This window comes from Zonotrichia albicollis, chromosome 7, assembly GCF_047830755.1.
Source record: "Zonotrichia albicollis isolate bZonAlb1 chromosome 7, bZonAlb1.hap1, whole genome shotgun sequence".
NCBI lineage: Eukaryota > Metazoa > Chordata > Aves > Passeriformes > Passerellidae > Zonotrichia > Zonotrichia albicollis.
The window spans coordinates 4682267-4693436 of record NC_133825.1 but is presented as its reverse complement, the minus strand read 5'-3'; the positions used below and the strand labels follow the sequence as shown (position 1 = coordinate 4693436).

General features: G+C 52.3%; 1 protein-coding gene across 1 annotated transcript; it reads right to left on the bottom strand.

Annotated features, from left to right (window-relative positions):
• Positions 1 to 1440: 1440 nt before the first annotated feature.
• On the bottom strand, positions 1441 to 8154 carry LOC141729561 (serine/threonine-protein kinase pim-1-like). The gene is made up of 5 exons (XM_074544266.1): positions 8119 to 8154; positions 3090 to 3236; positions 2622 to 3036; positions 1804 to 1980; positions 1441 to 1547 (listed from the first exon to the last, which is right to left on the bottom strand). The coding sequence occupies exons 1-5, from the start codon at positions 8152 to 8154 to the stop codon at positions 1441 to 1443; spliced, it is 882 nt and encodes a 293-aa protein (XP_074400367.1).
• Between the last annotated feature and the right edge of the window lie 3016 nt (positions 8155 to 11170).

The window sequence follows — 11170 nt, the reverse complement described above, 5'->3', positions numbered from 1 at the left end:
AAGGAGAGAAAGCAGAAAGTGCCCGTTAGCTGAGGGCTCCTGTCCCCTTGTGCCAAGGCCTGCGGTGCCCAGGCCATGCTGGCTGTGCCCAGAGCTGTGCCCAGAGCTCCCATCCCTGCTGCCTTTGGCACAGAGCAGGAGGGCAGGACATGTGCCCAGCCTGCAGCCAGCCATGGCACATCCAGCCCTCAGCAGCTGCCCAGAGCAGGATGCTCCTGTGCTCGCTGCCATCTCCCAAAAGCTCTGATCCCACCCTGCCAAGCACACAGGGACCCACCTCACACCAGCCACGGCTGCAAGAAAAGCTGCTCCCAAACCATGGCCTCAGCCTTCTCCAAGGGCACAGCCCATCCACGCCACAGCTGCTCTCCAGCACTTCCCCATCCACACTGGACAACCTCGAATGCTTCCTCTGGAAAAACAAACAACACATTCTTGAAAAGAGTTTAGAGAAAAAAAGGGAAAACAAGAAAAAGAGTAAAAACTCTTATCTCTGTCAGGGCCTTGAGGAAGGCCAAACCCCTGCATGCCAGGGAAAAAGTCAGCCACAGCTGTGGGAAACCCACACTTTCTCTCTTCCCCCCTGCACTGTCCCCCAAAATCACAGTGACCCCAAAGCAAACAAGGGCAGTGGAACAGCCCAAGCCCTTCCTTGCCTGCACAGCAAAGCAGCTGTGCACAGGTTCTGGAGCCCCACCTCTGCTCCCACCACGGGGTTTGTTTGTGTCGGGCTGGCTGCCCCAGCCCCAGCCCGGGGCACGGTGGGTGCTGGGGGCTGTTGGCAGGGCCAGGAGCCCACTCCCATTTCGTGCCCACCCCAGCCCATTCTCCCAGCCCTGCCAAAAGCAGCTGGGCAGCCACTGAAGAATGAGTTGCATCTGCCCCAGCAAAGGGGGAGCCTTTGGTTCCCCGCCATGCTGGGTCATGCCCAAATCTGGCAGAATTTCCCCAGATGGGGACTCATCTGCAAATTCCCCGTGGAGTTTGGCTTTGAAGAAGGTGCCAGAATCAAAGTGCATCACCTTCAGCCTCCAGTGGCCAGGCTGAGGAAGAGCTTGTCATCCTTGATGTCACCCTCGCTGTCTCCAGCAGCAGCAGCAGCAGCAGCATCCCCACCCGGTACAGCTTCTCCAAGGGCTCCTTCTCCTTCCCTGGGGGCAGACCAGGCTCTCAGGGCTCTGCCCAGGGCCCCAGCTGTCAGGGAACCAGGACAAGCAAAACCAGCTGGGATGGCAGCCACCAGTGCTGGGCAGAGCAGCTCAGCTCCAGCGCAAGGGCTCCAGCACAAGGGCTGCGTGTTCCCATCCCATGACCCCGGTCCAGTGACACTGGCAGCACAAAAAGGGTTGGGTTCCTTTGCTTCTCATTGCCAAGGCATATGTGGAGCAGGAACTTACCAGGGCCCTGGATCAAAGTGTGCCTGTGGCTCTCTCCCTTCTTCTATGGCAGAGGAATATCCTGCATCCAAGGAACACAGAACAGGTCTTCCAGTGTGGGTCTGTCCAAGGAGTTCACGGATAAACACCACCAGATCAGGTCTTTGCACTCTGGGGAGAGAAAGCAGAAACTGATGGTCAGCCAGAGAAGGCTCCTGTCTGCTTTACCCCACTATTCCCATTCCCCGGCCATGCTGGATGTGCTCAGAGCTGGGCCTAAACTTTCCCATCAATTCCCTGTCTTGGAGGAGAGCAGGAGAGCAGGACATGTGCCACCTCCTCAGCAGCTGCCAGAGCGGGATGCCCACGAGCCCGCTGCTGGCTCCCAGCAATGGGATTCCCCCCATGCCCAGAGAAGAGGATCCACCTTGAGAGAGCCTTTGTGGCAGCGGGAGCTGGCCCCAGCTGAGGTTCCGGCCCCTCCTGAAAGGGTGCTCCCCGCAGACCATCTGGTGCAGCAGGATGCCCAGGGACCAGATTGTTGCTGCCTCGCCATGGTACCAGCCAAAGTCGTTCCATTCCGGGGGGCTGTAGGACAGTGTTCCTATGGAATACAGATGGAGTTCATCAGGGGGATGCTGCTGCTCCCAGAGCCTGGCCCCAGCATCCCTGGGCCCGCGGGGGCTGCATCAGGGGCACACAGGGTGACCACTGCCCTCTCGCCAGCATCTGGGACTTGTGCACAAAGTCAGGGTTGGAAAAGAAGCCTCTGGTGCTGGAAGAGGGCAGCCCTGGCTAGGCCCAACCATGACATGCAAAGGAAAAACCCACTCCATGCTGGGGAAAAAACATGCCCTTATCCTCCCTGCCTGCATTTCCCCAAAAATATTATGAAGCCAAGGGAAACAGGGTGAGTGGGGTAGTGCAAGCCCTTCCTCTCATTTGCACACCAAACTGGCTGGGGCACAGGTTCTGCCCTCTCTCTCTGCTACCCCCACCCACGGGGATTTTGGTCCAGCTGGCTGCCCCAGCCCAGCCCCAGTCCTGGGCAGAGTGGCTGGCAAAGGCTGCCAGCAGGGCTGGAAGTTGGCTGCCCACCCAGCCCTGCTCTAAAGCAACTCAGCTGAGGACTCAGTGCCCTGACTGGCAGCAAAGGGAGAATCCCCGCTGACACAGCCAGCTTGGGCTGGGAGATGTTGGGCCATGAGATGTCAGCAGCAGGAGCACAGCCCTGGGTAGGCTCACCTGCAAAGTGAGTGTAGACTGTGTCCTGCAGGTAGGTGCCACAGCCAAAGTCAATGAGTTTGGCCTGCCCGGTGTCCAGGTCAACCAGGATGTTCTCTGGCTTGATGTCCCTGTGCAGGACCCCGCAGCTGGTGCAGTGCCGCACGGCCTCCAGCACCTGGCGGAACAGCTCCCGCGCCTCCTCCTCGGGCAGGAACCGCCGTGCCCCAATGAAACGATGCAGGTCCTGACACTGCTCTGGCCGCTCCAGCACCATCACGATGCAGTTGGGGAGCTCGAGCCACTCCAGCAGCTGGACCACACCGGGGAAGCCAGTGGACACCTTGGCCAGCAGCACGATCTCCAGGGGTGCGCTGGTGCCGTCGGGCTGCGGGAGGAGCACGATGCCGTCACTGGGGCCGATGCCGTGCCAGGCCTGGGGAAGCCCTCAGCCAGGCCGGGATGCTCTGCGCCCTGCGCTGGCCCCACGCCCGCTCTCCCTCGGGGCGTCCTGGCGGCTCTCTCCGTGCCGGGCCCCGGCTCATCCCTGGCCGGCAGTCCCGGCTGCTGGCCCCGCTCACTCACCAGCTCGCCCCAGTGCCGGATGCGGTTCCGTGGCACCCTTTTGATGGCCACCTGCAAGCCAAGGGCAGCAGCGGGGTGAGCTCGCCGCCCGCACTGCGAGCCCCATCCTCCGCCCTCTGCCCTCCTCCTCCTCCATCCCCTCCGCCTCCGCCCGCCGCCGGCCCCGCCGCTCGCCGGGGCGCCGTCCGAGAGCCTCGTGGCCGCGAAGACTCTGCCGAAGCCGCCGCGCCCCAGCAGCGATCCCAGCCGGTACCGCTCCTGCAGGGCCTCCTGCGCCGTCCCTGCGGGCGGGACGCGGCGGTCAGTGCTCGGCCCGGGGCCAGCAACGGCCCCCGAGCGCCCCTCACCCGCCCCGGGCCGGCCATGCCCAGGCGTTCGCTCCCGGGAACGCGGCACGGGAGGCTCGGGGCCGCTGGCCGCGCTGCCGAGCGGCGGAGCTCGGGCCGGGGAAGCCGCAGCGGAGGCGGCGGGAGGAGCCGCGCCGCGTGTGTGCTCCGCGGGCCCGGGGAGGAGCAGGGGCCGGGGCCGGGGCCGGGGTAGGGGCCGGAGCCGGGGCGGGGGACGGGGCCGGGGCCGGGGCCGGGACTGGAGCCTGCCTCGGGGCCGGGGCCGGGCTCGGGCCAGGCGGAGGCAAAGGGCGGCGATGCCGCCCCCGCCCCAGGCACTGATGCCCGCCCAGCAGCGCCACCGCCAGTACCGCCAGAGCCGGGCGGAGGCGAGACCGCGGCGGGACGGCCGGGGCCGGGCACGGGGCAGCCCCGCCCGGGGCCGGGGGCGGGTCGGGGGCATGGCCCGGCCCATCACGGGGAGAGGGAGGCGGGGAGAGGAGAGGGACGCCGGGCAAGGGACCCCGAGAGAAGGGTGCCCGACAGCGGGAAAGGGAGAGAGAGGGAAAGAAAGAGAATAAGAGAAAGAAAGAGAGAAAACGAATCTGTTTTTGCTGCTTCTTCCGGTGCTGCTACCGCCGCTGCTGCTGCCGCTGCTGCTGCCGCCGCTGCTGCTGCCGCCGCTGCAACTGAAGCACCGGGGCCGTTCGTCCCCGTGTCCGTTCCCCGCTCGCCCCACGAGCCCCACGTTCGAGCCCCGCGCGCCCCGGGGACAGCCCCTCCGTCTGTCCAAACACGGGAACTTTGCAGCGCTGAGCCCACATGCAGAGCCCTGACTCCTGCACACTGGCACAGCGATCCCCTCGCTCGCTGCTGTGCATTGTCCTTGCTGAGGGGCAAACACTGTCGGGCCACCTTCCCTTGGGGTAGGATTCCTACCTGACCCCAGGACTGCACTTACACCTCCAGTGTTGCTTTCCAGTAAAAACAGGGGAAGAAAAACTGTTTGTGGCTCATGGTATTTTAGAGTGTCTAAAAATCACTAAGTCACAGATCTTAGAGGTGCTGTGCATCTGGAATTACTGGGATGCAACATGAAAAAGGGGAGCATAGAAATAGATAGGGGAAAACATCTTGGATTGTTTCTTTCATTTTCATTTCACTTCTGGAAAGCTGTTTCAGTTTTCCAGGAATCTTCTCCTGTCTGCTCTTCCCAAGAATCTGTCATGGAGAGCAAGGTCGAGCTTCGGTCACAAGATTTGCCACCAGGAAATTATGCCACTGGTGAAATTTTCATTGTGACTGTTTGTGCTGGTTTAGGGCAAATTTTGGGAGGAATTCTCCAAAAGGGGTCCGTCTAGAAAGCAAGTTCAAGCGGCTTGTCCCCCTATTATTTCAGGAAACAACTTCCCTTGAGAAAAGTGAAAAAACCCAGTTTATTTCACATGTAAAGTATTCACAAGCATGAAAAATGAATAATATTAAATAAAACCTCTGACAGTGCTGAAGAGATGGCAAATTCAAAAAGTTCTTTTTGTGGGTTGTAGTTGGCTCACTCGGTCTCTTCTAAGTCCCTCTGGTGCTGGAATGCAGCGTCCCAGAGCTGGGTGGGCCACAGGTGTGAGCTGCTGCCAGTGTTTTTCTGGGTTTTCAGTTCAGAGCAGGTTTAAACAATTCCAAGAAAAAGGAAAGTCACAGTCCAAAGGAATTTCTCTGCCTAAGCTAGCTAAAACCAAATTGCTAGACCTGGGCTCTGAAGGCATCGGGAAATTTCCAAATCTGGGCACTGGCGGTCCCAGCAAACACCAGAGATGGATGGTGCTGGAGCCAGAACCTGCAAATTTCAAAATTATGTCTTTCTGTGCCAGCAAATCACTGAACTTGGGCTGTGCTGGCACCAGGTATTTTCCAAATCTGGGTACTGGGGCAGCAAACACAAGATGTGGTCGGTGCCAGACCCAGTAGCAGAAAGTTGCCGGGTTTTGGCTTTCTGTGCCAGAAAATTGCTGCACTTGGGCAATTTCCCAGCACTGGCAAATTTCCAGATCTGGTCACTTGCACAGCAAACACCAGACCTGGGTGGTGCTGATGGCAGCACTGGGAAGCTGCTGGGTTCTGGCTTTCTTTGCCAGAAAATTGCTGAATTTGGGTTGTGCTGGCACTGAGAAATTGCCAAATATTAACTTTCTGTGCCAGGAAGTTGCTGGAATTATGCTGTGCAGGCATCTGAAAAATTCCGGATCTGGGCACTGACGGTGTCAGCAAACACGAGATCGAAATAGTGTAGGCACCAGGTATTTGCCTGGTTTTGCTTTCTTTGCCAGCAAATTGCTGGACTTGGGCTGTGTTATAAGAATAAGAAATGTTCAGGCTGGGGTACGGGCAGTGGCAGCAAACACCACATCTTGGCATTGCCGGTGCCGGCAGCAGAAATTGCTAGATTTTGGCTTTCTTTACCAGAAAGTTGCTGGACTTGGCTCTGCCAGAACAAGGGAATTTCCAGATCTGGGCACTGGTGGTGGCAGCGAACACCAGACCTGGGCGGTGCCAGACCCAGTAATGTTGGAAATGAATTTGTAGAGAATTTTTAAGGTTTGATAGAAGGTTTCTATAGTATGTATACAAGTGTCACGATCTGTCCTTATGAACGGGTTTTGTGGTGGTTTGTGGGTTGATCTCAGAGTGCAAAAAACACCGACACGGTACAGGGAGTTGCTGCTATAACCAAAACAAATGTACCTTTATTGAATAACCACAGCAAAATGCATTGAGGAGGAACTGGGGGAAAAGGGAAAAATAAGGACAAAGAGGGAGGAAGAGAAAGGAAGGTATAGAGCTACCAACTGTTTTACTAGGCCAGGACTAGAGCCAGAGCTAAGCAAACTCATGCAGCCAGGTGACATTCTGTAACATCAGAAGCGGGCAACCATGAGGACTTGGCTGCCAAAAGGTGACAGTTTGTACTGAGCCCAGAAGTGATTTTCCCTAGGGCAAAGCAAATTGAAATGAGAAGTTTAAAAGCTTCAAATGACTATGAAAGGAAACGGCAGAATAATTTCTGGAAGGGCAGCATTGTCAATGATCATGCAGCCCACGAACAGCTGGGGCTGAATCCAGAATTGCTTCTTCCAGCTGTGCAGGAATTGATTCCACTGGCAAGCACTGGTCCATGGGAACAAATGATCCCCTAGCTCTGGGCTGAATGGCGCCCAGGCTGCAGTGCAGATTTGAGGAGTCCTTGTCACTTGTTATTGGCCTCCCAGTGCACTCATCCTTCTGCAAACAAGGTGCAAACAACACAGCTGCACTGCTGTCCTGGGTAAATATACGTACAGGTGATTGCCAAAGCAGTGCATCATTTCCCAGTGAAATACATGAGCTCTTCTTACCTATGGAATTGTGATTGAAGACACCTGTGAGCCAGATCTGTGGGAGATTGCAAAGGAGCAAAGCTTTGGGATTTGGGCACACTTCTCTTGGTTTCTTTGCTCAGGCCTTTGGTGAGCACAGAACACACCTAGGTAGAAAACCTTTGACTAGACAGGATCTTTTGGATCCATTGTCCCCCAAACAGGTCAACAGGTGACGCTGTTGTAATGCCAAGTAACAAAGAGCAGCACAAATGACACAAAGAAAACATGGCCAAAGAGGAAGAGGAGAAGCCCAATGAGGAAAGGATGTGGTGAGACACTGGCACACTGAATGAGCTGCACTCCCATAATCTCTAGGCAAGCAGGTCCTGGTCTCATATTCTCCTCTTGGTTTATTTAAATTTTATTTTTTTAATTTACTTTTTTTCACCATCAAAATAAAATATATCCAATTAAAAATATGTCATGAAATTTTAAAGATACAATCAAAACACAATAATTCAAAACTACATCCAAAGATCAGAACATATGTATAGCTATGTTACAACATATGTAACTATCTAGCCTAACGCATCAATCCTATTCTTCAAACACTCTCCATACAGGCGGCAGCTTCTTCCTGAGCTTGGAGGAAAGAGAGCTCTTCTGGATGGGAGGTGAGGACTTTGTCGGTGAGGGAACATGGGAAGAGTCTGGAGAAAACTTCTCAGTAGGACTGTAACCAGTCAGATCTGCAAAATGGAGACACAAATTTTAACAGAGAGGCAAAGTTTAACAGAGGCCACCATGCAAACCTAAAGCATCTGAAGCTCCATAATTCCTTGGACACATTTCCTGGAAATGTCCAAACAGCTGAACAGGGAAACATGCTCCTGCTGGCAGACACTGAGCAGGCCAGAGCACAACCCTGAGCCACTTGCCCAGAGCTGGCACAGTCACAGCCTGGCCTCTGGGCTGCCCTGGGACAGCAGGGAGCCCAGAGCCCTGTGCTCTCCAGGAATGGCTCAGCTGCACATGCACCCTCCTGCTCCTCTGCCTGCCCCACAGCTCAGCAGCCCTGCAGCTCCAGGGGCACTGGCAGCAGCACAGCTCATTGCAGGGACACATGCAGGGCACAGCTGTTCCCTGGCAATGTGCACAGCCTCTCTGGGCTGCCACAAGACCCTTCCTGCCAGCAGAGATTGACCCAGCTCCCCCCTCACCTCTGTGTGAGGCTGAGCGATGACTGCCCTTCACCTTTTCCTCCATGTGGAGTTGCTTCAGGCCCCCCATGTTAGCGTTCAAAAACACATAATCATGGGGGATTATATGCGGTGCTTTTTATTAAGAGCTCTGGGAATCGGGGTATATTCAACCCAAATCTGACTCCGACCATACATCCGAAATGATCATGTTTTATACTCTATCATTACATAACTTTCATGTTAATTATTAAACTTATATTGTTCTATTGTATACATAAATTTAGCCCCTCTCTGAATTTCCAACATAGTTTCTCACTATTCTTCTTATGGTTATATAATAATTACACTGAATTACTAAACAGTCATCACATCTAACAATTACATAATTTATCATACTGCTTATGCAGGTGCAGTTGATCTGGGAAAGCACAAAGCCTAACATTTTAGATTCTATCATTAACTTTTTCCAGAGTTCCACTATCATTCTCCCCCCTTTGAAAGCATTTTCACTTCCCTATAGGTGTAAATGTTTTCACTTGATACAGTCCTTTATTCCTCAGTTCGTACTCGGCTCTTCAAATCTAGGGTTGATGTAAACGTTGTCATGGATGCTGTTACGAACTGGAGAACCAGAAGATGGTGGGCGTGGATCTCATGTTAGTGCCTTTATTATCCTCTGGTTCCAGGATGTTTTCTTCTGTATCTCTCCCTTTAAGATGCTGTAAACTAACCAAATTGCTAAGAATACAATTAGTAAGATTATCACACTCTCAATGATAGATTTAATCCATGAACTCACCATTCCACCCTAATCCTTTAAAGATTTTTCCTAACCAGCTTGTAGCCAAATCCTTTTGCTCTTCTTGTGCTTCATGATCTATTTGTTTCAACTGATTGATGTCATATTCTACATCTGCAGTTACATTTGGGATATGAACACAGCAATGATCAACTTGTCCCTTTAAAAATCCACATACTCCATGCTCTTTCAGGAGTAACATATCTAGGGCTAATCGATTTTGTAAAGTCATTTTTGTGGTGGCTTGTAATTGTATATTTAATTCTTTAAATCCTTCCCGGGTGACTGTTGCCAGTCTACCTACCTGACCTGTAAGTTTGTATAGCATCTCTCTACTCTGATAGTTTGCTATAGGACCAAGCAATGACTCTAGGGCCCATCCAAATTTCACTCCACCAGAGGGTTCTTGCCAAGTGTCATCTGGATTTTCATTGTCTAGAACTTCTTGTCTTGCTCTTATCTGCAGAAGTTCATGTTTTCCATTAAATGGGGACTTTTTCCAAATTGGACATAAGGTTGGGAGGCCTAAAGTAATCTTCTTTACTTTCCCATCTACAGGCAGATGTGTTGTCCAGGTACCATCACTTGCTGCCCATACAAATTGTCCTGGACCTCAGATTGTAATCCTGGAACACCCTATAATTACTCTGTAATTCACTCTGCCTTGTTTATGTTTGATCCCTCTGCAAGCACAACCAATTTGTAGGGCTATTGCCAGGGGTGGCATCTGTTTTATCTCTACATCATCTGAAGTGCAGTTATAAGTTTTATTACATGCCCACCAACTTACTTTGTCTGCCCTCGTTCTGCTACTAGTGTCAGTGTTCGTTATTGCTGGATCTGTTTCATTCTCAGGGCCTTCCCACTTAATACACCAAGGGGTGTTTGCCATATATTGGAATCTTTGAAGAATACTCACAGACCACGCACTGTCCCAAGGCTCTATCTGATCTTTCCTATCCTTGGCCTCAGATTCCCATACCAGAGTTGTTTCTGTAACTTGCCTCGATTCGGGTACCAGTTTACATGTAATTGTTTTGTTCTTTTGTATTTCAGGTAGTTTTGATGTTATGATTCCCCAATTTACTGGGTCTCCTGCTGCCTTTGGTATTGGCAGACAGGCAGTTATTCGGCTGGTGTTTTGCATTTTGGCAAAATCTTTGACTAATCCGATCATTACATTCTCAGCCCGAACTGCTTAGAAACCTTTATCACCTGTGTTTCCGTTTGTACCTCTCTCTTCATTCTAGAATGAAGAGTGGTTAGTTGATCATTTTGCGTTCCACAACCCAAAGATATTAATAACCATAACGTTAGCACAATTACTGATAGCATTCTGAAAGCAATTAAACACGTCTTATCTGCAGCCTTTGTTCATTCCAGAGTTTACACAGTCTGTGATCCAAGATGGATTTTCTTCACTCGGGTATGGTGGATCCAGGGTTCCACACCGGCTACTTTGACTGCTGTAAAGGTGGTCAGTAGTACCTGATGGGGTCCACTCCACTTTTCTTTCAGCAGTTCCTCGTTCCAGTTCTTGATGTACACCTCGTCTCCTGGATGTATGTTATGGACTGGGTTCTCGAGAGTCAGTGGTCTATTTCACACGAGGATACTCTGGAGCCGAGCTAAAGTTTTCCCAAGAGACAGAACATAATTATACACTTCCTGCTTTCCTGTGACATGTACATTAGGGTTAGGCTCAGGAGATTCTTATGGTTTCCCATACAATATCTCATAAGGACTGACTGTCATCCCACTCCTAGGCTTTATCCGAATCCTCAACAGTGGTATTGGCAAAGCCTGGGGCCACTGCAATTTGGCTTCTTGGCATATTTTACTGATTTGCCTTTTTAGTGTCTGATTCATCCTCTCTACCTGTCCACTTGACTGGGGTCTCCACGGTGTGTGGAGGTCCCAATTTATCCCCAGCAATCTACTTACCTCTCTTACTACTGTAGCTATGAAATGGGGTCCCCTATCTGATGATACCCCTAGGGGTACCTCGAATCTGGGAATAATCTCCTGTGGTAACCACTTAACTGTTTCCTTTGCTTGGTTCGTGCGACAGGGAAGGGCTTCTGGCCACCCAGAGAATGTGTCAACCCCCACTAACAGGTATTTGTATCCTCGAGTCCTTGGTAGTTCTACAAAATCTACCTGCCAATAGTCTCCTGGCTCTATTCCTATCCGAATTCTTCCTAACTGTGCCTGTCTCCTGGCCACTGGGTTGTTTTTCAAGCAGGTATTACATTTTGACATTACTGATTTTGCCATTGTTAACATCCGTACTGAAATTAAACTC

Bases quoted from the DNA above. Each gene is read 5' to 3' on its own strand.
- LOC141729561 (XM_074544266.1), bottom strand. From the start codon at position 8,154: ATGGGGGGCCTGAAGCAACTCCACATGGAGGAAAAG. The intron at 3,237-8,118 runs GTGAAGGGCAGT...CTTGGCTTGCAG, and splicing joins AACTCCACATGGAGGAAAAG to GTGGCCATCAAAAGGGTGCC. The intron at 1,981-2,621 runs GTGAGCCTACCC...TGTATTCCATAG, and splicing joins AGTCTACACTCACTTTGCAG to GAACACTGTCCTACAGCCCC.